This window comes from Ursus maritimus (assembly GCF_017311325.1).
Source record: "Ursus maritimus isolate PB19 chromosome X unlocalized genomic scaffold, ASM1731132v1 scaffold_X1, whole genome shotgun sequence".
Taxonomy (NCBI): domain Eukaryota; kingdom Metazoa; phylum Chordata; class Mammalia; order Carnivora; family Ursidae; genus Ursus; species Ursus maritimus.
In genome coordinates this window covers 8,135,396-8,159,235 of record NW_024423319.1, presented here as the reverse complement: position 1 = coordinate 8,159,235, position 23,840 = coordinate 8,135,396, and the positions used below count along the sequence as shown (strand labels likewise).

General features: G+C 41.5%; 1 protein-coding gene across 4 annotated transcripts; it reads left to right on the top strand.

The window, feature by feature from the left end:
- The first annotated feature begins 418 nt into the window (after positions 1–418).
- PABIR2 (PABIR family member 2) lies at positions 419–23,229 on the top strand. 4 transcript variants are annotated; one of them, XM_040627513.1, is made up of 11 exons: positions 419–541; positions 1,330–1,573; positions 3,716–3,794; positions 8,716–8,772; positions 9,071–9,114; positions 9,199–9,253; positions 9,522–9,623; positions 9,961–10,046; positions 10,803–10,864; positions 13,225–13,321; positions 21,425–23,229. In XM_040627513.1, the coding sequence occupies exons 2-11, from the start codon at positions 1,476–1,478 to the stop codon at positions 21,492–21,494; spliced, it is 750 nt and encodes a 249-aa protein (XP_040483447.1). In that variant the 5' UTR covers positions 419–541; positions 1,330–1,475; the 3' UTR covers positions 21,495–23,229. The 4 variants fall into 4 exon arrangements, with proteins under 4 accessions (XP_040483447.1, XP_040483443.1, XP_040483446.1 ...); XM_040627509.1 differs by lacking the exon at positions 21,425–23,229 and adding an exon at positions 20,449–21,139 and having other exon boundaries at positions 426–541; XM_040627512.1 differs by having other exon boundaries at positions 427–541; positions 10,800–10,864.
- The last annotated feature ends 611 nt before the right edge of the window (positions 23,230–23,840 follow it).

Here is a 23,840-nt window from a genome sequence, read left to right as displayed (position 1 = left end):
AGTGCTTGCCACTCGCTATATGAACTCTCATTAGATTCTCTTTATTTTTACACCATTGCTTTTGTTTTTCTTTTCCCTTTGGTCTAGCGCATCCAAATGGATTATCTGAAAAAAAAATCGGCCCCTCCAAAGACCAACAAAATCAAGGGGTTTAAGAAATGGGCGGAGATCACAGAGATCAGAGCAAACAAATTGGCATTGAAAAAAACCTGGAAACCGCAAGTTTCTATTTCCCATGAATACGGGCCCAAACTCCTCCGAACGAGGATGCTCCAGTGTCTCCAAACTATTGGTTCTTTTCAAAATCGGGCGCCAGGGTCCCCGGGCCAATGCCAGAGAGGAAGGCGCCGGGCCCCCTGGAAACGCTCCTCCCCTTTGGAAGAGCTTTGCGGGGCGGGGCTCCCACGCATGCTCCGTGCCCGCGGGCTCATTGGCGCGGCCGCCGGGCGCGTGCGCAGGACCCGATGGGTGCCCGGACGCGGAAGACCTGGCCCCGCGGAGGTTCCCGCTTCTGAAGCGTGGGAGGCGGAAGAGGCGGCAGGTTGTAGATTTTGGTCTTGGCCCCAAGGGGTTCCCCCGGGCCATTAGCACCCAAGAGAGGAAGAGGAGGCACCGCGGCGGCGGCTGAGGGGCCGAACCCCCACCTGTCCTCCAGGCGGGGAGGGGGGGTAGGGAGGGGAGAAGCACCCCCCACAGGGCTGAGGAGCCTCCGGGACCGGGTCCCAGAGCATGGGGGGCTGGACCGGGTCCCCGAGCATGGGGAGCTGGAGCCGTCGAGGCCACCCGGCCGGGCCCTGCCCGACTGTCAGCTTTTCGGTGCTAGCGCTGCCCGGGCAGCCGCGGTGTTTGTAGCCCGGCCCCGCTCGAGGTCGTCGGCCGAAAGATAGCAACATGAGTTCCGCCGCTGCCTAGTTTCCTCCCCCTCCTCTTCTCCCTCTGTCCGCTTCCTTCTCCTTCCTCTTTCCTCTTCCCCATACCTCGTCTTTTTCTTTCCCTCCTCGTGTTCCTCTTTTCCCTCCACCCTGCCCTCCTCCTCCCCCTCGATCCTCTTCCTTTCCCCCATCTTCTTCCTTTCCCGATCCTGTCTGTCCTCCTTTTACCCTCTCTGTTTTCCTGCTTTTCCATCTATCCGCTTTTCCTGCCTCTTGCTCTTTTCCCTCCATCCCTCTCTTTCCTCCATCCTCTTCCTTTATTCTGTCACCGTCCACCACCACCACCTCCCTCTCCACTAGCACCTTCCCGCCCTTCTCCCCTCACTCACTATCATCCTCCCCTCCTCATCCTCATCCTCGTTCCCTCCTCCTCCTCTCCTGCTTTTCTCCGCCCCAGCCCCCGCCCCCAAGCCTCCGCCCCTTAGCCCCCGCCCCCAGCTGCCAGTCCCCAGCAGCTCAGTCCTGCAGTGAGAGTCTTGGGAGTCCATAGCTAAGCACCAGGAGCTGAGCACTGTCCGCTGTGCCTGCCTGCAAGTCTTCAACATGGCTCAGGAGAAAATGGAGCTGGACTTTGAGCCTGATACATCTGATGGGGGCACCCTGAGGAGATCCAGCAGTGCTCCCCTGATCCATGGGCTCAGGTGAGGCGGGTTGGGGACGATGAAGTCCGGGGTTCAGGGGCTCCTCGACCCCCTGCAAGCAATCTTCCTTCCTTAAAGTGAGAGTTGGTGCTCGTTTGGGTTTTCTAAACTGAGGGGCTGGGGACTTGTTTGCTTAACAGTGACTTGGGTCCCAAGGTGGAGTGAAAGTTTGACCCCAAACTCTGGGAACTGTGGGAAAAATGGGGCCCCTTTACCTGGGGCTCTGTTGGCCCACTCTGAAAGGATCTACAAGACGCTTCTGGCTCTTCTAACAGGTTGCTTGCCTTGCCTAATTTACACCACTGAATGTCAGACTGAAGCCCCTGGAACTAGACTTGCAACTTGACACCTGTCTCTAAGAGCTGCTATTTCTAAGCTTAGTTTAGGAACCCTGGCATTAACAGAGCATTTACTTTAATAAATCACAATTTATCTAATAACTTGTAATCAAGTGGCGTGTTTATGGCACATTAAGTGATTTGTATTTGTTGTAACGTTTTCAGATCCTAAAACTGCCAGAAATGCATTCCAGTGAATAAAAAAAGGAACGGTGTCGTGTAGCTTAGGTCAGTGAAAATACAGATTTTAGAAAACAATGGAAAGACTCAACCCTTGAATTTTAGTGGTAGGGTCTTGTATTTTCATGTGAATAAGTCACCAGAGGGTCTATTTTAAGGTAGAATCTTACGGTAGTGAAGGTTAAATTGGCAGACCTCCTGAGCCTATTATATTTCAGTCCTATAAGTAGACAATTCATCTTAGTAAAGAGCTAATTTGCGAGACCCTGTAGAAATGGAATTAGTCCAAAAAAGGGGATGGGAGTAGAATTAGCCAAAATCATTCATCAAGCACAGTGAAGGCAAAGAAATAGGTAATTCTTGTCTATCAAACTGATTATACTATCTGTATTTTGGGGGGGAATGGAATTAACTCATTTTCTTTTATTAAATTTTGAAACTGAGGGAATGATGGAGTGACTGCTTTCCTAATGCTGTCTTCAGCTCTACATTTATTTTTGATTCTGTAGGAATAAATTGGTCTTTGGGGGTTGTCTTTTTAAATCTGGTAAGCAAGCAATTGCTAGGAGCTAGGGCGATCCTGCTGACCTGCATTTAGACTGTTGTAGAAGTAACACACAGTTTTTTGAATCAGGAATCAAGTAATTACTTGCAGGGTAGCATATGACAGAAGAAGGGGTCAGGAGACTAGACCTAGTCCCAATATTTCTCCTTAACTGTGATCACAGGTGAATCACTTAGCCTTTCTGAGTGTCTGTTTTCTCATTTGAAACTTAGGAGAGCTGAATTAGGTGATCTCAGTGGTCCCTTGAAGCCCAATTCAGTTCAGTCCTGAAAATCATTCTTGACCTCTTATCATGGGCATGGCACTCTGCTGGGCACTGCAGGGACATTATACAAAGAGGAACAAAAGGCCTCTACCACAGAATTTAAGACACATGCACACTTTTCTTTAATAAAAGGTAAAGTCAGTGTCTCAAGCATCTCATTTCCCATTGTGCTCTTTGGACTCAAAGGAGGGAATGATTGCATTAGGTTTGTGAATTGAAGAGAGGCTTCACAGAGAGTATTGCTTTGAATTGGGTGTTCAAGGAGAGGAAGGATTTGGGCCGATGGTGGTGGGAGGGAGGACACTGGAGAAAGAAGAGGCAACATGAGCAAAACTCCAGGCATGTTTATTTAGTTGCACAGCAGGTTCACAGGCAGAACACATATTTACGGCCATAGTGGGAGATGTGCTGTAGAACAGGGCTCCCCAGCCCTTCTCACCGTCATAGCACACAGAAAGCAGTAATATGTTTAGGTCCTCTGGGGTAAACAGATGAGGCTGCTCCTGTCTGGTGGGAACCGGTTTGGGGGCGTGAGCTCTGGCCAGAAGCAGCTGGAGGCAGCCAGTCTGGAGCTCCGCCCCGTACCTCTCCTAGCGCCCCCCCAACCACTTAGGAGCTCAGTATCTGGGCAAACCTGTGATCCACAGCACACCACCACGGAACCTCTGAAGAGGTCAGTGAGGAGTTTATTCATTGTATGAAATGAGGAGCCTTGGAAGATTTCATTGTTGACTAGAGAGTTGGCGGATATCTTAAATGAGAAGACGTTAATAATTCTATTTTTATTTTTTTAGTGACCTTTCACAGGTTTTTCAGCCTTATACCTTTAGAACTCGGAGGAATAGTACAACAATTATGAGCCGTCATAGCCTGGTAAGTATAGAAGTAAGTATTTTTAGTGGTATGGATTGGGGAAAACACTTTCAAATGTAGTTACTCGTTCTTAAGATGATGTGCTATGCACCATTGTTCACAAAGGGAAAATACTATTTTACCTACCTTGCTCATGCTGTGGCCATTTTCAGCTTCTGGTGCAAAAAAAGAGATCTGGTTAAAGTTTTTTCCTAGCTGTGGGACTTTGTATTTTTAAAAACCATTCATTGTTTTGTTTGTCACTACTTGCATCATGGTTATGAGGTAAGTCAGGATTAACTTCTAAATGTGGCTGAGAAAAGGGGTCTTTATTTGTCCTAGGAAGCAAAAATCGTTTAGACAGTAGCAGAGTATTTATTTCTGACACATATCTGTTGGACAGTGTTATTTATCCAAAGTAAGATCTCCTTTATAATGCTTATATTTATATTCTCGGTAGAGTTGCCAATAGTGACTGTTTTATATAGCCAGAGCTGTCAGGGATCACCTTATTAGTTGGTCGCATTGGGAGAAATTATGATGAGGTTTTTTATATAGTAGCACTTCACATGCGGAGCCCACTTATCCAGGAGCTGCAGCGCTCTGGAAGACATCTGAGATGTAAGCAAACAGACCTCTGAATGGCTGCGCTTGATTTCCATAGTCTGTGCACAAAGGTTCATCAGTTTATTTATAGGGAGCCTCTCTGACCTCTGAATCATCTAAAATTTATGCACAATTATAATAAGCTTCCAACTCGGTAGTGTGGAGAAGCAGCAAATCAGAAGAGGTACATTCGGGTTTAAGGTATACTAATAGCTGCTAGCAAGGGAGGAGAGGGAAAAACTGAAAAGCAGAAAGAGGCTTTTAAAAAATTAGTCCGTGGCTTAGTACAAGGGCTAAGAGCCCGTTAATAGACCCTGAGGGTCTCGCTGGCGTAGAACTGTAAAATACTTGATGTTCTTAAAGATACCTGGGTCATTAACATTTTCTTAAATTATGGTAGTACCTATGCTTGTATGGTATTCTACATGTTACAGAGTCCTTTCATACTTTTCATTCTCATAGCAACCCGTGTGAAGTAGGCAGGACAAAAGATGTTTTTCCCAGTTAAAAGAGGCAGCAGCTAAGACTCAGCTGATAGAAGCGACTTGCTTAGAATCACATAATTGGTAAGCGGCAGAGCTGGGATTAGAATAGAGATATGCCAGTGCCATTCTGTTTGGTAAAATCTGTTTAAGAAAGGGGGAAAAAAAATACAACACTTTCAAGAAAGATTTCCAGCCAAAGTGGCTAAAAATACTTAAAGGGGAAAATGTTAGCTATCTGGAGGTTTGATTCACGTCACCTTCCCTGAGGATACTGGAAAATAGAATTTAATTTTGCTGTGTATATGAAAAATGTTTCCACTTGTTACACAGCTATGTTCCTGATATCAGTAGTAGAGCAAAGAAGGGAAAATGAATTTGCCTCTTTACACTTGACTTTGCTCTTTTCTGAGATGTGAAGATTCTTATCCACTCCGTCTAGGCTCTTCTCTCCCTACCCCTGACTAATACCTTTTCCTCTGGCTGCACTAAAATACCTGGTTTGCTGGAGGAGCCATGTTGATTCACTGCTCTTTGTTGATCCTTATGTTGTCTTTTCCTCCATCCCCTTCTCCTTTTGAGCTTTCTGGTTCGGGAAGCCTTCCGCAGCACCCTTTGGATACTTTTATCGCCACTGATCACACCTTATGTATTATATCACAATGTCCTCTATAAATCCTTTTTTAGAAGATTTTATTTATTTGACAGAGAGAGGGAGAGAGAATGAGCACACGAGGAGGGGGAGCAGCAGGGAGAGGGAGAGGGAGAAGCAGACTTCCCGCCGAGCAGAGAGCCCAATGCAGGACTCGATCCCAGGATCCTGAGATCATGACCTGAGCCAAAGGCAGATGCTTAACCCACTGAGCCACCCAGGCGCCCCCTCTATAAATCTTAATACACTTTCCTGTGTCTTGTATTAACCTGCCAGAAGCAAGGTGTGGAATGAAATGGAAAGGAGGGGACTGGCACGGGAAGACGTGCAGAGGTTTCTTCATGATTTGACAACGGATTAGGTGTAAATGCAGGAAGAAGGAGGACTCCAGGGGACTGAACTTGTGTTTGTTAGTGACCAGGGGGAAAGTGTTGCCTGTATTACGAGTAGGGAAATTTCAAGGAATTGGTCATTTGAAGGGCCAGGAGATGCATTCTTCCTGGGCGTTTTGGGTTCAAGGTGCCACTTGCTCCGTGCTGTTCTCCAAAGCAACATTCTAATTTTGAAAAAATGTTCTGCAAGCTTCCTACACCTTTCGCTTTCGGCAGATGACCCTTCTCTGTTCACAGAGCATGCGGACGGCCATCTTGTATACATGGCAGCTTGCTTCTCCTGAAAATGTCTTTACCTTCGCGTGTGGCACTTTCTCCTAACGGTTCCTAGATTTTCTGAGTCTCCTGTCACTTTGCTTGGTCTGTTGTCTCCCCTCCAGTCCCTTCTTCCCTGGCTTTTTTGCTCCCACTTTCTTCTGACTCACACATCTGATATCTAGAACACAAACTTGTCTTTTTTTCATAGTTCTCTCTTTCCCTGGTTCCCTTCCACCCCTCTGAGCTTTCACAGAGCTTAATCCACACCACACTGCCACTCATTCCTTGTCTCCTAGTTGCTTGCCAACTACTCAGCCAGTTCGTGATCTCGCTACCTCTATCACCATGCTATTAAAAAACTGTTTTCAGGGGCTCCTGGGTGGCTCGGTAGGTTAAGCCTCTGCTTTCGGCTCAGGTCGTGATCTCAGGGTCCTGGGATCGAGCCCCACGTCAGGCTCCCAGCACAGTGGAGAGCCTGTTTCTCCCTCTCCCTCTGCCCACCCCCTACTCGTGTTCTCTCTCGCTCACTTGCTCGCCTGCTTGCTCTATCTCAAATAAATAAAATCTTTTTAAAAAATGTTCTTGGAGGGGTGCCTGTGGCTCAGTCAGTTAAGCGTCTGACTCTTGCTTTCGGCTCAGGTCATGATCTCAAGGTCCTGGGATCAAGCCCCGCTCAGGCTCTGCACTCAGTGCAGACTTGGCTTGTCCCTCTCCCTCTGCTCCTCCTGCTCATGCATGTGCTCTGTCTCTCTAAACTAAATAAATAAAATCTTATTTCTTGCAAAATAAGTCACTGGTGACAACTTGATGCCAGTGGCAGGGGCCTCTTTCCTTACCCCACTTGAGCTCTTTGCTTAACACCATTAACCAGCACCCTCCTTGAGGTGCTTGGCTTTTTTCTCAGCCTGTACATTAACACTTGTTTCCAGTACTAGATGTGGCATTGTTCTTCCCTGTCCCCCTTTTGAGTCTTCTTTCCACTTCTGCCTGCATTGACAAGTTGTACATCATATAGACGCAGCGTCTAAATTTCTGACTTTCTCTGCCATCAGCTTTCTGCAATCTTTGGCTTTTCTGATGATTTCGCAGCCTCTGGGGTTTCTTTTGTTCTCTGATGGACACAGCCATGCTCTCTTCCATGGTATCCTGTTAGTCTTTCCTGCCTTATTTACTTGCCTAGTAGCTTAGTGTTTTTCTTTCTTTTTTTTAAAAAAAGATTTATTTATTTGAGAGAGTGAGCGAGAGAGAGCACGCAGCAGCAGGGGTAGGGGGCAGAGGTAGAGGGAGAGAGAATCCACAAGCAGACTCCTGGCTGAGCAGGGAGCCCGATGTGGGGCTCCATCCCAGGACCCCAAGATCACGACCTGAGCCGAAACCAAGAGTCGGTTGCTTAACCGACTGCACCACCCAGGCGTCCCACTTAGTGTTTTTCAAATGGCCTTTATTAAGAGTTTACCAGTAAACATCTATTAGTTTTCTAGTGGTAAAAAAAAAAAAAAACTTAGAGGATTTTATTCCTAAAGGTTTTCTATTTTCAGAGCCTAGGAGAGGAAAAAGTAAGAGGCAAGGGTAGGTACTGAAGAGATATCCTTTGAGGTAAAATCATATTTCAGTGTAATACGTTAAAAAATTTCACCCGAATTAGCTTTTGCCTAAAAAACTTGGAGCAGTTGATCACCATTTTATACTACTCACTACGTTAGGATTTTTAGACATTTTATTAGGATAGGGTCTCTTGTAACAGGGTCGTGGTTTTTCATGGTTTTATAGCACTGCAGGTTTATTTGCATTTAATTGGGAAAGAAGTAGCAGTTGTTTACATTATGACTGTTAGAACCCCGTAAGAGCTGTGGAGATGAAGTGTACCTTTTGTTTTGTGATCAGATTGTATTTTGAGGGAACGTAATTTGGCCCCCCCAAATCATTTGTCAAAAAATGATGATCTAAGGAAAAGCAGCAGTTATCTGAAAAATACACATTGCCTTCCACATTGATTTTTTTAACTAGTAAGTAGAGTTTGCAGTGATAGTGGTAGTGACCAAATTTTAGAATTGATTTCGGTCACACAAGCAAAATCTTCTTCTTGCAGTTTCAAAGTGTTTTCGATCAACCCTGATCATAGGCAGAATATTGTACTGGGCTTCTGAGCCTATCTTCCTCCATTGGTGCATTGGTGCTAAAATGACTAAAATCAGTTTTTTTCTTTCCCTTCTTACCTAGTTCCTTGTTTTAGATAAGTGGGGTAATGGATATTTCCAAGGCCTGGAATCTTTTTTTTTTTTACATAAACGTACACAGCCCTGCATTCATTTGGGGAAAGTGTTAAAGTCAGTGCCTGTCTAGCGACAGATGGTGCTTTGAGGTTGGACACCTGGTGTACTTTCCAAAGACTGAATGTCCTGCCTCTAGTGCGTTAACGTTCAGTGATCTAAAGAGCTACATCTCTGAGAAGAATATGAAATCTTATCTGGGAGGAGATTGGACTCTGGGACTGACAGCCGACTGCTGCTTTGTGATTCAGAAAATAGTAAATGTTTACTTTTCCTTTCCAGTTGCTGTCATCCTCGCCTAACCGTGTTCCTAGTAGCAGACTGCATCAGATCAAAAGGGTAAATTTTACTTCTTAGCTCAGCTACAATTGTCTGAATTGTCCACTTTGATTTTATGTTCATTCTGAAGATTTAGCCATTAAACGTGAGTCAGGCTGCCACTCTGGGTAGCCACAGACAGTTGGACATTCTTCCGAGTGTGCAAGTGAAACGCAGATGTGGCGGGGGTGACAGTCTTAGAATGTTCTGCCATGCTGTGATGATGTCAAAGAAGGCAGGAAAGTCTTTTAAAATTTTCTTCGAAGTAGAGAACCATGTGGATAAATACTGTGTTTTCAGCCCATGTTTGTCTTTGCAGGAGGAGGGCATGGATATGATGAACAGGGAAACTGCACATGAACGGTTAGTGCTTCATAAGAACAGGGCCTAGCCTGATGTATGTCTTGTTCCTGAGCACTGATGGCCTTTCATTTCTGTTTGTTTTAGGGAAGTGCAGACAGCAATGCAGATAAGCCAATCATGGGATGAGAGCTTGAGCCTGGTAAAGTTAATCCCATGTTTGCTTGTTTTTTTATTTTCTGGAAATCTTTATGTTGTTCATTGGCTTCGTTAATTTTTTTCATACCCTTCTGTCCCCCCCGTTTCCAAATTTGTATTCATTTTTGATCTCTGCTTTTCCACCAGAACATGAGATTGCAACTTTTTAGAGTCTGTACATTTCTATTCCAAAAATATGGGCGTGTTGAATAGTAAAGGGCTGCGATGTGCTGGATTGTGAATTATGAGGAAATAATGCTTTATGTTTACAGAGTGACAGCGATTTTGAGAAGCCAGAGAAACTATATTCTCCTAAAAGGATTGACTTCACTCCAGTTTCTCCGGCACCGTCACCCACCAGAGGATTTGGAAAGGTAGGCTCATTGACAAGATGTTAACTGTCTTTCACACACTGAGCTGTTTACTCTCTAAAACACACACACACACACACACACACACACACACACACCCGCCTCATTTGTAAAGAATCCGATGACTAGGAGGAAAATTAATGAAAGTCTATGATAGTAACTTGAAAAAATTGTCTATCAATATATGTATATATTCTCGTGTGTGTGTGCACGCACGCGCCTATGTATAGATATACACGGACAGCTAAGCAATTCTAAGGATGTTGTTTCTATTATCTTGAGAACCCTTTGAAAGCTGGAGCACTAGAGCTATGTTAATAGTAAATATGTGTTTTTCTAGCAATGTTTTTCACCGTCCTTACAAATGTTTGTGAGCAGCAGCGGGCTGCCACCAAGTCCTGTTCCTAGTCCAAGACGCTTTACCCGGTAAGTGAACCTGCTTTTCAAAAATTTGTCTCTCCTGATGAACTTTTCTCCCAGCATTTTCTTACTGGAAATTTTCAGACAACAAAATTGAACACAATGAGCATCCATATACTACCTATCACCTATATTCTACCAGTGACATTTTACCAGCCACATACATACATACACACACACACACACACACACACACACACACACACACTAATATATCCTTTGTAAGGATAAGGGAAAAAAAGGTAAGATTGTAGACCAGTCAAATCCAAATAACTTTTTAATAAGGTTTATCTTAAAAAAAAAAACTGTTGTAGATACCTTATCTTATAGAATGCTTTTTAAAAATAGCTTAAGTGGCGCCTGGGTGGCTCAGTCATTAAGCGTCTGCCTTCAGCTCAGGGTGTGATCCCAGGGTCCAGGGATCGAGCCCCACATTGGGCCCCTCTGCTGGGAGCCTGCTTCTTCCTCTCCCACTCCCCCTGCTTGTGTTCCCTCTCTCGCTGGCTGTCTCTCTCTCTCTCTGTCGAATGAATAAATAAAATCTTAAAAAAAAATAAAAATAGCTGAAAACGTCGTGTTGTTTCAGAGTGCCATAGGCCTGCTCACATCACGTTTTGGCATTTCAGTTCCGCAACTTACAACACAGGCATTTTCAATTGTTCTCTAGATGACTGTCAGTTTTATTGATTTATTTGGTGGGCTCGAACATTTATCTTGCATCTAAGAAGCACTTTACATCCTCCTGTTTATTCTTTGAAGCAGGAGGAGTCAGAGCCCAGTCAAGTGCATCAGGCCCAGTGTTCTTGGTCCTCTGAAAAGAAAAGGTAAGCGTCACACTTCTGATACTAAGCCTAGTTGAGCTTGAATGACAAATTAGTATTTGTCTGAAATCAGCTCAAGGCATGATTCCTTTTTTTCTAAAGAAATGTGAAATATTCTATCCAACGTATGCTTTACGGATTCTAAATTTTGCAAATTAGTTATCTGATACCGTCTATGTTTTTTGCACTTCATAACTGAATCTTATTCATATATTCATATTACCAATATATATTCCAAAAATTTTGCCTCTCAGTGATCTGAATAGAAAACAGATGCAAGTTAATACGTTGCAGAAGTATGTGCTTATGTCCTAGTAAATAGGTCTCTAAACGTGCTGCATATTCAGATATAAGCCACCACCAAATTATGCCTCCCAGAGAGAGACTGCCTCATGTTCGAGTCCATAGGGTTTTTGATATCATGGGGTGCTCGTAATTACCTTATTTTGAACCACAGGGTACTAAACTAAACTGATCTTCCTTGGTGCTAGTTTCAGATGCCTGTGAGGGCCCCTGATGGTGTCTGTTTTAAAAAGGGACAAAAAATGAACATAGGTTGAGTCATTATTCCTGGGGCTATACCCATATGATTGCAAGTGTCGTATGTCATTTTAAACAAGAGTTTTAACCATAATTTTGAAAAAGCAATTCAGCAAGTAGTTTCTTTGTGCAGATCACCTTTGGGGCCAAGAAAATAGTCCCTGTCCTAATACTAGGTAAACAGATACTTGCAGCTTTGGTAGAAACTTTTCACCAATAGCATACATGCACAGAGTCAAAAAGTATGATATTTCAGATATCTTAAAATTAAAAATGGTTTGCTCTGGAAAATACGTTTTGATATGGTGACAATGTTTGTATTTAGTGAATGAGTTTTATTTTATAAACTAGTAGTCTTTTACCTTAATACTGCAAGGAATTATTTACAATACTAAGAACCTTCTCAGGAGCTGTTAGGTGAAAATAGCACCTGGAAATTAAAGCCATTATTACTGTTATTATTAATTTTGGATATATTGCAGGAAGTCGGTGGAATTAGTACGGTTGTTCAGTTTCAAAGCTATTCCAAAATATACCAGCAGATGGAGGAATTCTTTGCTAAAAAGGGCTAAAGTCTTTTGCTAATGGGGTGCTGTTGAAAACCCAGCAGTAGCTTTTTTTTTTATAATAATATTTTTTTATATTATGTTAGTCACCATACAGTACATCCCTGGTTTTTGATGTAAAGTTCCATGATTCATTAGTTGCGTATAACACCCAGTGCACCATGCAATACGTGCCCTCCTTACTACCCCCAGCAGTAGCTTTTAAAAGCTCCATATTAAAGCATAGCAAAAGCAATAAAAATATAACCTTTCCTGATTAGTAATTTTCAGAATAGCTCCAGAAGAAAGATAATATGAATTAATTGATAACATGAGGGAAAAAAATGAATGTTGCATTTGTTCTTGCTTGATCTTTTTCCATCAGAAGAATCTTACATGGCTCTTAAGTTCACAGGTAATAATTTCCCACTGGAGCATATAGTTAGGCCCAAGAATTAAATTTTATTTAATATTCCATTTTAAAGCTCAGATAAGGAGCCTCAAAACTAAGGTATTTGTGTGTTTTAAATCATAGCTTATTTGGAAAGGGGTTTTTTCTGTCTTGACTGAAGGTTTTTAGTCTTTGCACTCCTGGTAGCAAAATGTTGTTATTCTGATTGCTGCAAAGTTTTTCTGCTACCTTATAGATGTTCTGAGATAATCTATAAGATTGAGGTAGGCAGTACAACACCAGTTTTGTGAATGGATTAATAATTGCTTTCAGTTACAGATGAGCATTCAAAGTTACTTTTTAAAATGTTTATTTTCACTAAGTAGTCTAAAGCAACCTTTGATTTATACATCGTTTATTAGACTACATACTTTTTTTAACCTATTTGACTCCGACTCAGGAAATACTCTGATATTAAAATAATATAAAATTAGTAGTCTTTACGAGTTCTCTAGGATAAATCATTATTCACTGTGAGCTTCAGCTGTTTGGGGATTCTTTATTTCTGCTGGGGTAAGCCTTGATTCATTTTGCCCGATGTAGTCTGTGTTCTGCTCTTCTATTAAAGAACATGACTATATCCGTAGCAGGTTAAATAAGAAGGAGGTTTTTGTTTTTTGTTTCTTCTTTTTTTTTAGGGCTGCTTACTTTTTGGTTGAGGTTAAATGGAAGTATATCTTTTCCACCTTAAAGCATGTGGAAAAACAGCTTTGAAGTGGCTTGACGAAGTATTCTGAGGTTTTAGTTAAACAAAGGTCATCCCATTTTAGCACCATGCCAGTATCTGTAGAATTGTTTTACGATAGCATCATCTCTTTCTGTTTTAGGTGAAATGGAGACAGAAAGCCAGCCCAAGAGGCTCTTCCAAGGCACTACCAGTATGCTGTCTCCGGAGGCTGCGCAACTGTCCGATCTCAGTTCATGGTAAAAAATGAAATCAAATCCAAAGGATGTTAGGGTATGAGCTATTGAAAAAGAGCCACATCAAAAGTTCATTGGGATTATTTGAGATAGTATTCCGCTTTTTATTCATGCTGTATGGAGGGGAAAGCTCCGTGGAGGTACAGATACTTAACGACTGAGTGAAAAAAAGCAGATCATTTGAAAGTCATTGAGTACTCCTTTGGAAGTGTGTGTATGTTTTTGGCACCTTCACCTTCCTTCCTCGCTCCTGTTAGGTCAGCGTCTCTCAGTAGGTGCTAATGGTATGGGAGAGCGGCAATAGCTGGATGGCGTTAGAAAGAGGTTCTGGGTTGCGGTGGATAAAGTGCATTGACTGTAGCTGCTCTGCCTGCATTTTGTATTATATCCCTTTGACTTAGCAGAGAATACCAGCGTCCTCTGAAGCATGCATTTTCTATAGCATTTTCTGATGTTACAAAATCTTTCTGAAATTTTTGGGGTGTTCTGTCACAATCCTATCTAAGGTTTTGTTTTTTAGTATGAAAACAAGTGTTAGTATACACTTCCTGATTCTTGCAGTCTAGTTACGTAATTTTTTTTTTTTTTTTAGCCTTACTCATCCGAGTTTAGGTATCTAGCTTAAGGCCCTTCAGTGTTCTTGTACAAAAGTTAACTTCTTCATATACCTGAAGTTGAGTACTTGGATGCTGACATACATATTGGAGGGAAGGGGAAGGGGTAGTGGCAGTGGCCAGGTAGTATTTTGAAATCAGTACATATTTCTTTTTTTTAAATATTTTTTAAGGATTTTATTTATTTATTTGAGAGAGAGAGTGAGAGAGAGCACAAGCAGGGGGAGCAGCAGAAGGAGAGGAAGAAGCAGACTCCCCACCAAGCAGGGAGTCCAATGTGGGGCTCAATCCCAGGACCCTGGAATCATGACCTGAGCCGAAGGCAGATGTTTTAACAACTGAGCCACCCCAGCTCTCCTCCGTACATATTTCTTTCTTTTTTTTTTTTAAGAGAGATTCTTTTTTTTAAAAAAAGATTTTATTTATTTGACAGAGAGAGAGCCAGCTAGAGAGGGAACACAAGCAGGGGGAGTGGGAGAGGAAGAAGCAGGCTTCCACCAGAGGAGCCTGATGTGGGGTTTGATCCCAGAATGCCGGGAATCACGCCCTGAGCCGAAGGCAGACGCTTAACGACTGAGCCACCCAGGCGCCCCCTCAGTACATATTTCTAATCAACTCACTGAGCGCCTGTGTTCTAGACATAACTGTGTAGTGCCTTTCAAGACTTTTTGTTTCCTGAGTTTTATAGCTGAGAATCTTTTTTAAGAGCCCAAAAGTGCATTCACTTTAAAAATATAAAGATGGTGTCCTCTAAATGGAAGAATTGTGCACACCACTTACAAGGTATAAGGATTAGTGATTCTGTCTTTCCAGATCACGTATTTATTGTTTTGTGTAAGATAACCTGTACTTCTAGTTGACCAAGAAGTCACGGATTCTTCTAGTTTATTAGACTCGTTGATCAGTACTGTTCTAACCTTGGAACAGATGCCTTTTAGATTGTTCTAGCTATTTTCAGCCCCACAGTCTCTCTTCTCTCTCATCTGTGTCTGGCTTTGGTAGCTCAGTGTGCTAATTTTGGTATAGAGTGCCTTTCCAGGTATGTAGATGATTGCAAAGAGAAAACTTCTAGAGCTTGTCAAGAGGACTAGTGGATGAAACTCTATACTTAGTGGAAACTGCCTATCACTTTTATGGTAAAGTGTGTTTTAATATAGGCACATGATATTATAAATAGCTTTGCTTACCCAGTTGCTAACCAAGTAACCAAGTTAGGGAAAAGATAGGGAAGCATTTTGCCAAGCCGAAAACATACAGGGTGAAGTGATTTTTTAAAAAATTATTGTCATAGACTGACCCTACAAGGTGCCATAAAACAGGTTCAGACAAATAAAGAAGAAAGGAAAGAGAAAGATCTGGGACTTCCCAAGGGTCCTCACCCCTTCCTTGTCCAGACGTTTATTCCTCTGAATAGCAAAAGCTCAGTTGTCAACAATGGTGGCTATGGTGAGGGTCCTATTTCTGTTGCCACTACTCCCATTCTTTCTCCTTAGAGCTGTGACTAGCTATGAGAGCCCTGGGGCCATCGACATTGGTGATCAAGGGCACTTTTGATCCATAAAGACAAAAAGTGTTGCCTCTCCCTGGAAAGATTTGCTTTATTCGTGGCCAGTCAGAGCAGTAACAAGCCAACATGTGGCTTAAGTAATAGATTAAAAAGAAATGTATTTCTCCAAATTCACAAAACTATGTGTGAAAGACATTTAAGCAATTAAGCTTTAAAAGATGTTTTCAGTAAGTTTGTAGCATCTGGGCTCGTGAGGGTACTAAAGCTTAAAATTGCTCTGACTTTTGGGACACCTTGTATCCTAATATTGCTGACATTTTTGTCTGCAGTGAAGAGATTTTAAACAAGAGTTATTCATGATTTGTAAAAATTGGATCCTGCTTTTTTTCGTTTCTCTGTAATGCAGTTTCATTGATCAGACATCCGTATTCTTAGAAATGGGGACAGAGACAGAGACTAGCTGTATTCTGGTTTCTTTTGCCAAGGGTAGCCAGTCTACTTGATAATCAAGGAAACCATTTTTATACATTTTAGGGAGCAGAAAAGGTACCGGATCATTAGTAGATGGTATCTCATCGTTTCAGTTGTCGTAGTTTGTTCCCTGCCCCACCCCACAAAGGAAAGACGGGTTTTAAAACCTTAAGTAAAACTTTATATATTAAATAACAGTCTTTAAACTCTGACATCTTGGGGTGCCTGGGTGGCTCAGTCGGTGAAGCGTCTACCTTCGGCTCAGGTCGTGATCCCAGGGTCCTGGGATGGAGCCCCACGTCGGGCTCCTTACTCAGTGGGGAGCCTGCTTCTCCCTCTCCCTCTGCCTGCTGCTCCCTGTGCTTGTGCTCTCTGTCAAATAAATAAAATCCTTTTTAAAAAAGAATATATTTAAAAAAATAAAACTGACATCTTTGAAGTATAAATTAAACATGAAGTTTGAGTATAGACTATTTGGGGTTTGTGTCCAATGTGGCAACTGCTGCCCAAACGAATAGTAGGCCCGCTCTTGATAGCATATTTTTTGCTAGTTGTAAACTCTGAAACCTTTGCCAACCAAATCCGGGGAACGTTGTCAACCACAAGGCAGGAATTAGGTCATTCTGCAGTTAGTTCTTCGGAACCTCAAGAATTTGATCATAGCTCGGAAGTATACCTTTCCATGGCGCGTTGATTCTTTTCGTGTGTTGGGGACTCTTGTTCTGCTTCTCGTTCTTTTGGGAACAAGGTTATCTGTTTTGAGGGCCACTAGCCATGTAGGTTAAGTGATAGTCTGTTTCTCACACAGGAGAGGAAAAGTTCTCCTATGAATTTCTTGCCCAGTGCATCAGTGTTAGTGTGACTGCTAATTTAACCTTTATAGTTTTATTTGAACATTTTTCACTAGATTTCACTTAGTGATTTTTCACATTATTTTTAATTGTATATGTGTCATGGCAAGAAAATTTAATCAGGAATATGTGACGTGTACAAAGAATAAGAATCATGATTTGTTTAATAATAGAACCGTATACACATATACCTTAAACGTGTTTAAGTGAGCAGCTTAGACATCTGTGCTGGTATGTTTAAATTCCTATCCCCAAGGGGACTATGGAAATGATTAAATTTAAATGAATGATCTTAAAAACTTAGAAGTTATGCAGAAATGTAATGTTGGATCTTTCTAAGATAAGATAGTAGAGACCAGAAAAGCAGGCCTGTAGTCTTAGCTTGTACCAGAGTCTGTGCAGGGGTTGATAGGGCCGTGGCTAATTTCTAGTGCCTTTACCTGCCTGTCCTTAACCCGATAGAACCCAGTTTATTGACTGGACAAGGCACAAAGTGGCTCAACCAGATGTATTATAGCACGAGTCACACTGGACATCCTGATTTTGTTGTTACTTTATCATTTGAGTGTTTTAATAATTCTCTTACACTTTCACCCTTATTTTTTTTTCGACTGAGGGCTGTACCTTAATAGTCATAAGTATTTTTGGTTGTGTGGTTCAGATATTGCATCAATATGTATACTCAGTGGGGGGAATGAATTAGAATTAGTTTATTTTTGATTCGTGCATTCCTATGTCCAGTTCGAACTGTCTAGGTCCTTTGCTTTCCTTGCATTGTCTGGCTTTCAGCCATTAGTCTGAGGCCCATTAACGCCTCCATCAGAGCTTCAGCTAGGGAAGGAAAAAGATAAAGTCAAATTGGACCATACTTTGTTGCTTTTAGAAGGCCTGGTAGAAGGTTTAATAACGAACGCTGTGGAGGTCACTTTTGTTCAGGGATCTCTCTCTGAATAAAAAAATCACGTAAGTCTTGGCTTTACATGGATTTACCAACAGTGGGTAATCTATGACCTGTAGTCTCTGCTTCCATGACCATGTGTTGTAGTGTCAGATTTATTAGAACAGAAACTAGAGTTTAGTGAAAATACCTGGTAAACGGTTTACCAAGTTCTGAATCTCAATTCAGCTGGAGGCTAAATGTAAGTATGTTATTTTACTATTCATGAACACAATTTTTCCTATGTTCATATTTAATAATAGAGAAGAAATTCCTGAAAAGGAATACGTGAAACAAAGTGTTCAGATTTGTATTCTTTTTTTCTCGGCAACTTCTTGGTAATTTCCCTGTTAGCTGATTTTTCTTAAGGTAATCAACCGTGTTAGATGAGCGCTTTCTCCTCATGAGCATGTTCTGTGTTTTTGAATGAATACAGGATTCACCTTAAGCAAGCAGGTCTTGTTACAAATGGAGTCTTTTAACCCAGGGCTCACCATAAGTCTGGTGGTTGGAATAAGAAAGTCTTTATTTATATTCAGATTATCTGCTTGGTGGCCAAATTTTAATCTAAGCCTGTTTCTTCCTGCCAAGTAGCACAGAGCGTGTCCTTCGGCTGCCCGGACAATATGTGCTTTAGGAAAGTAAATTCATTTTAATATTAGTCTAGGCAAAATGCTGCAGGAGGAAAAATCACATATGTTCCAAAGGCAAATATAAAGGTCTTTTGATTTTCCAATGCCTTAGATTATCTGTGTAACTTTCTTTCAGTAGTTTGAATAATTCATATTTTAGACCTATTTTACCATTGGGTTGAAAAAATAGCAGTGCCAGCTAAATTTTCCGAACTTCTTACTTAAAAGTGCTGTTATTAATGATGCATTTCACAGCAGTGAGCATAGAGTGGGAGTACCGTGGACTGTACTGTTTCCATTTTTATGTTTACTTTTCCAAAGTTTATTTGTATTCTGTCTCCACCTAAAAACAATCCACAGGCAATAGAAAAATAGCAGAGAAGTGGGGGGAGAGGGTTATATGTTGTTGAGGTAGGGGGTAGAGTATAGGGCCCAGAAACTTCCAAATGTACCATGGGTTGCTTAACACCGGAAGTGTATTAACTTGGAGATCCATAAAAGTGATCATATTAAAGACTCCTAATACTTAGCCTCAGAGCATATTAGACTAGGGTGGGCTTTTATAAAAGAGCTAGTGACCAGACTTCAGCTAGAACCCATATTTCCTGATTCATTATTCCTTCTCCAATTCTATGCTTGCTTCCCTTTTCAAAATTAAAAAGTGTGTGTAAATCCTAAAACTGCCCGACTACCTCTCCAGCTTTGTCTCTCCTTGTGTTCTCACTCTCTGTACTTAAAGCCACACTAGCCTGCTTTCGGCTCCTAAAACTACCCTTGCTTCCTCTCAAACCAGAGCTAGTTAATGCCTACTCGTCTTTCAGAGGACAGCTCAAGTATCACTTTTGGGGAACGTGTTCCTTCCTGTTCCTCCAAATTAGATCAGGTTACCCATGTTATATACTCACAGAGCCCTTTGTATCTCGCTTGTATTGCTTTGATCAAAAATTACATATGTATTAGCATGATTACTTAAATGTCTGTCTCCCGCACTGTACTGTAAGTTCCATGAGGGCAGGGACCATGCCTATCTTAGACGCCATCGTATTTCTAATACCTAGCATACTTCCCGCACTTGGCAGGTACTCGGTAAATATTAGAATAAGTGAAGGAGTGAATTCAGGCCAGATATATAGAGCATAGAACTTATATGTTGGATTGATGGGACTCGGAAAGGCAGCCTGGTGCGAAATTGTGAAGGCTTTTAATTGTGAATACTGAAGGATGAAGCCAGTTTACGAAGCAGGCCATATGGATGGTCGACAGCCACGAGAGCCTGGGCTGGATGGGTAAGGCATCCCTGGGCTGGATTCTAGAGGCTCTGATGCCCAGATCAGGAGTTTTGATGGAAGGATGGGAGCAGAAGCTAACTATCAGAATCAAAGAGGCAAATGGAGGGTGAGGGTATTGGGTCCCATGGCTATAGAACATTCCTTTTAGCAGCCTAACTGGGTAGTAACTGAAGGAGGCTTGTAGAGATATCAGGGACACTTTTGGGTTCTGAAAGTAAGAGAAAAGCAAACTGTGTCAGAAATTCATCACATGAGAAGAATATAAAAGACAAACAGTGGAGGGACAAATTAGAAAAAAAAATGTGTTTGAATTGAAGGCATCTTGGGAATGGGGAAGTGGTCAAATCTAGAGTAGTGGAACGACCGTGTTCTCGAGTGGAGGAACCATGAAGCGGTGTACTTACTAGAGTACTTCAGACGGTCCAGGGTACCTCAGTGAGTAACCAGTCCTCTTACTCGAAGGCTGATGAGAAGGGAAGAGGACAAATCTAAGGATAGCAATCTCTTGAGCTGAAGGTAAGGGAACTCCCTCACCCAAATCATGACACATCAAGAGGAATGCTTACTGTATGTTGGACGTTCTGGTGCCTCCAAGAGAGCCGTAAAGTGATACAGAACCTTGAACGTCCTACTTTGGATTTCTGTGACCTTGTTTTTGCAGGTATCCGAATAGAGTACATTATGTAGTTCATTGCTGTTGCTTATGCTTTTTATTATTTACAAATGCTCTTACCGATGTGTGAGTTCTTGAAACTGTGTCATTGCATGTTATGTTTACCTTGACCCTGATAGATGCATCTGCTTATAATTCTTTTTGCTTTGTCCTCAGTTCAGATATTTTGGATGGCAGTAGTAGCAGCAGTGGCTTATCCTCAGACTCACTGGCTAAAGGCAGCACAACCGCAGAGTCTCCAGTAGCATGCTCCAACTCATGCTCTCCGTTCATCTTGATGGATGATCTCTCACCCAAGTGACTTACCCATTTCTGATTCAGCGTTTTAACTGCTGTTCCTTACGTAAAACATTCAGTGAGGAACGCAGAGAACTTTGATCCCTAATGAGGATTAAAGTGTGACAGACTTAAAAACAAAAACAAACCATTTTGATGCCATTCTTTTTGGCATCGCTCTTCTCTAAAGTTCAATTTTACGAGTGTAGTGACCTTACTTATGTCTCTTTTTGCTGATCTCATTTTGGATCTAGTGACTAAATCTCCAATACTCATTTTCGATTGATTAGAGTATATCTATATTTTTTTCCTCAGTGCCTCTGAGGGCACGTATTGTAGAGTCTATACGTTTAAGGAAAGCACTGATGTGTATTTTCAACAGTGGTTCTTTTTCCCAGCAGTGACACGACAGCTAAAGTTGATCAGAAATTCTCTTGCTTGAGAGATTTGGTTTTTTGTTCTGTTCTGTTTTGTTTTGTTTTCTGTTGACCTACATAGTTTCAAATTTCTTTATTTCACAATAATAGATGGATTGCTTTCGATTATATTAAATTTTTATTTTTCTGCATCAGCTTAAAGTTCATCATTTTGTTTCCCTTTCCTGTTTGAGCTGCTTACTTGCCATTTCTCACAGCGGGGAAGAAACACATAGTCGCTTTCATTACTATCCATATCGCTTCTTTGCTGGTGGAGTGTATGACGTGAGGATTGATTTTAGTGCTGAGAATGTAAATGGACTTGACAGGATGCCTGGATGACTCACCACAGGTTCTTATGCCTTAGCCACCACAGTTGATATTTTTCTCCCCAAACCTGTTCCCCGAAGGAATATATAAAATATTATTAATGTTTCTAGGTGGTGTTATCAAGGAGAAGAGATTCCTGCCTTGACCAGATGTGTGGAGCATCTACAAATGAATGAATAATGTTATTTACACACAGAGCACTGTGTAGAAAAGCGTACATGGAGCTTGACAGCTTGTTTCGGGTGGTATTATGAGGCCTGAGGTGCCTCGGGTTACAGTGTTGTGCTGTAAAGTTGGATGTCATAAGGTAGGGGAGAAAAGGGGGCTTTATGTGTCTGATTGCCACATACTGTTTCGATTGCTGCTTTTTTTTTTCCTGATTACTTTTTTGTCATTGGATTTGTTGGTTTTGTCGCGTGGTGAGTGCGTGCTGCTGCCAACTGTGTTTGGGTTATCGTGTTGCCACCAGAGTCCGAATCCAGTTCTTGTTGATGCTGCCTCCTAGTAAGGGCAGTTTAATATCTACGAGGAAGCTTTTAGGAGCTGAAAAAGTCGATGTTACTGTGCATTTTGCTTTGAAGAAGCTGTTTGAGCTGTGAACAGTGTACATGATAGTAAGTCTGAAGTACTATAAGTTATTTAATTTTTAAAAGAGGAAAATCCTGATAGAGCTATTTAAAAAAAAACAACAAAAAAACGAGTGTAATCTATCGTTGTGTTATTTATTATTTAAAACTGTGTAAAAATATCTGTTGTGCTAGGTTTCTTTTAATGTTCAGACATCGTGGTTGGATCGTCTGTGTTTAATATGCAAATTTGCCTGCTAGGATCATAATATTCCACTTTTGAAATGAACGTAAAATGAAAACTACTGCCTCTGTGTCCTTTGAAGGCAAAGATTCTTGAATTTTAATGGAAGATGATGCGCTTTGAGGGTCCTCACAGAGTAGTCCTACTGTATGGCTTGCAGGGAAATCTATCCTCTTGGACTTACAAGAGCGCATCACTTAGCTTGCAGTAAGTAGTTCTGTTCCCGCATCAGATGTGATGTTGATTTTAAACTGTAATAACCACCACGATGGCCATTAATGGCTTGATTTCTCCTATTGCTTTCACCTGTGCAAAGTCCATTACCTTTCAAGCCTAACATAAGTGTACATATTATGAGGCGTGTTCCCTAGCGTGCCATTTTAAAGAAAAACTACTTTGACGGTATTCAGTGTAGCTCTTCTGTTCCTGAAAGAACCACGTTCAGATGTTTCTGCCCATATAATGCCGAGAGATGGTTTTCTCTTTTACAGGATATTTATCCACCTTCGCCCTACTGTCTTCTTTGCCTTAAAGGGATACTTTTGGCCATGATTTTTTGGCTCTAATTAGGACTCGTAAGAAACAACCTTCGGAATGTGATGGTATTTAAATTTCTTTTTGAAATTCAGCGGTGGGTGAGAATTGGGACAGGAAAATGAAGTTGTTAACAGTACTAGGAGACGAGATGAGTCACTTCATCATTTAAACCGAGGTTCGTTTTTATTGATCAAATTGACTAGAAAGTTAAGTTTTATGCAGGGATCGTTTTGGAATAAATAAAAGATAGAGATGCTAACCTTCAGATGAGCTTTGTTGACAGTACCCCTTTATTTTTATATGAAGTCTAATATTTGAAAAGTGGTCATTATTATAAAGTAAAATTCTCTCTTATTCTAATATATCATATTTCAGGCTTCTATTTGAAAGCAAGTACAAGAGATGATCTGATAAGAAAATCCTATAGATGCTCTTTTTGCTTGACTAACATATAATCATACTGTGTTTCTTGATAACTGCTTTTGGAATAAATAGGAAGTTTTGTGAAATGCTGACCTTGTGTTATCTTAGAATGCAAATTTAATAAAGTGTGTACACATGCATAAAATTCTGTAAAAGTTTTTCACGTCTGTCTCTTTTATCCTTATTAATAATTATTTTCTGCCTCCATGTCCCAGTATCACATGTTCTGTGTCTAATTGCAGTCAAGTTTGAAGTAAAATGATACCAAGGAGCACAGAAGAATAGCTGCATTGAAGTTTGGGCCATTTCCAAAACAAAAAGAAACCTCTCCACATAATCTGTCAAACTTTCACGAACATTTGGTAGAATTGGACAATTTAGACAGTTTTTGCCAAGGCCATACATATTTCTTATTTTCAATTTTTTTTTCCTACAGGTTCCAAAACAGTTTAGTCTTATGAATAAGCTGGGGGGGTTGACAGGTGAAAAACGAAAGCCTTTTATGCATGACTCAGGTTCTAAACACTCAGTTTTCTTTTCAGTATCTTAAAAACAGGAACTGGGATATTTCACACTTAGAGAAAAGTGGCAAGAATAGCACGAGGAATTCCTGTGCATCCTTCACCCAGGTTCCCTTAATTGTTAACATTTCACCACGTGCGCTCTATCATTCTCTCTCTCCCCCTCTCCCATATGTGTAAGTACTTAAGTATTCACATGTTTTTTCTGAACCATCGGAGAAGTTACTGAAATGAT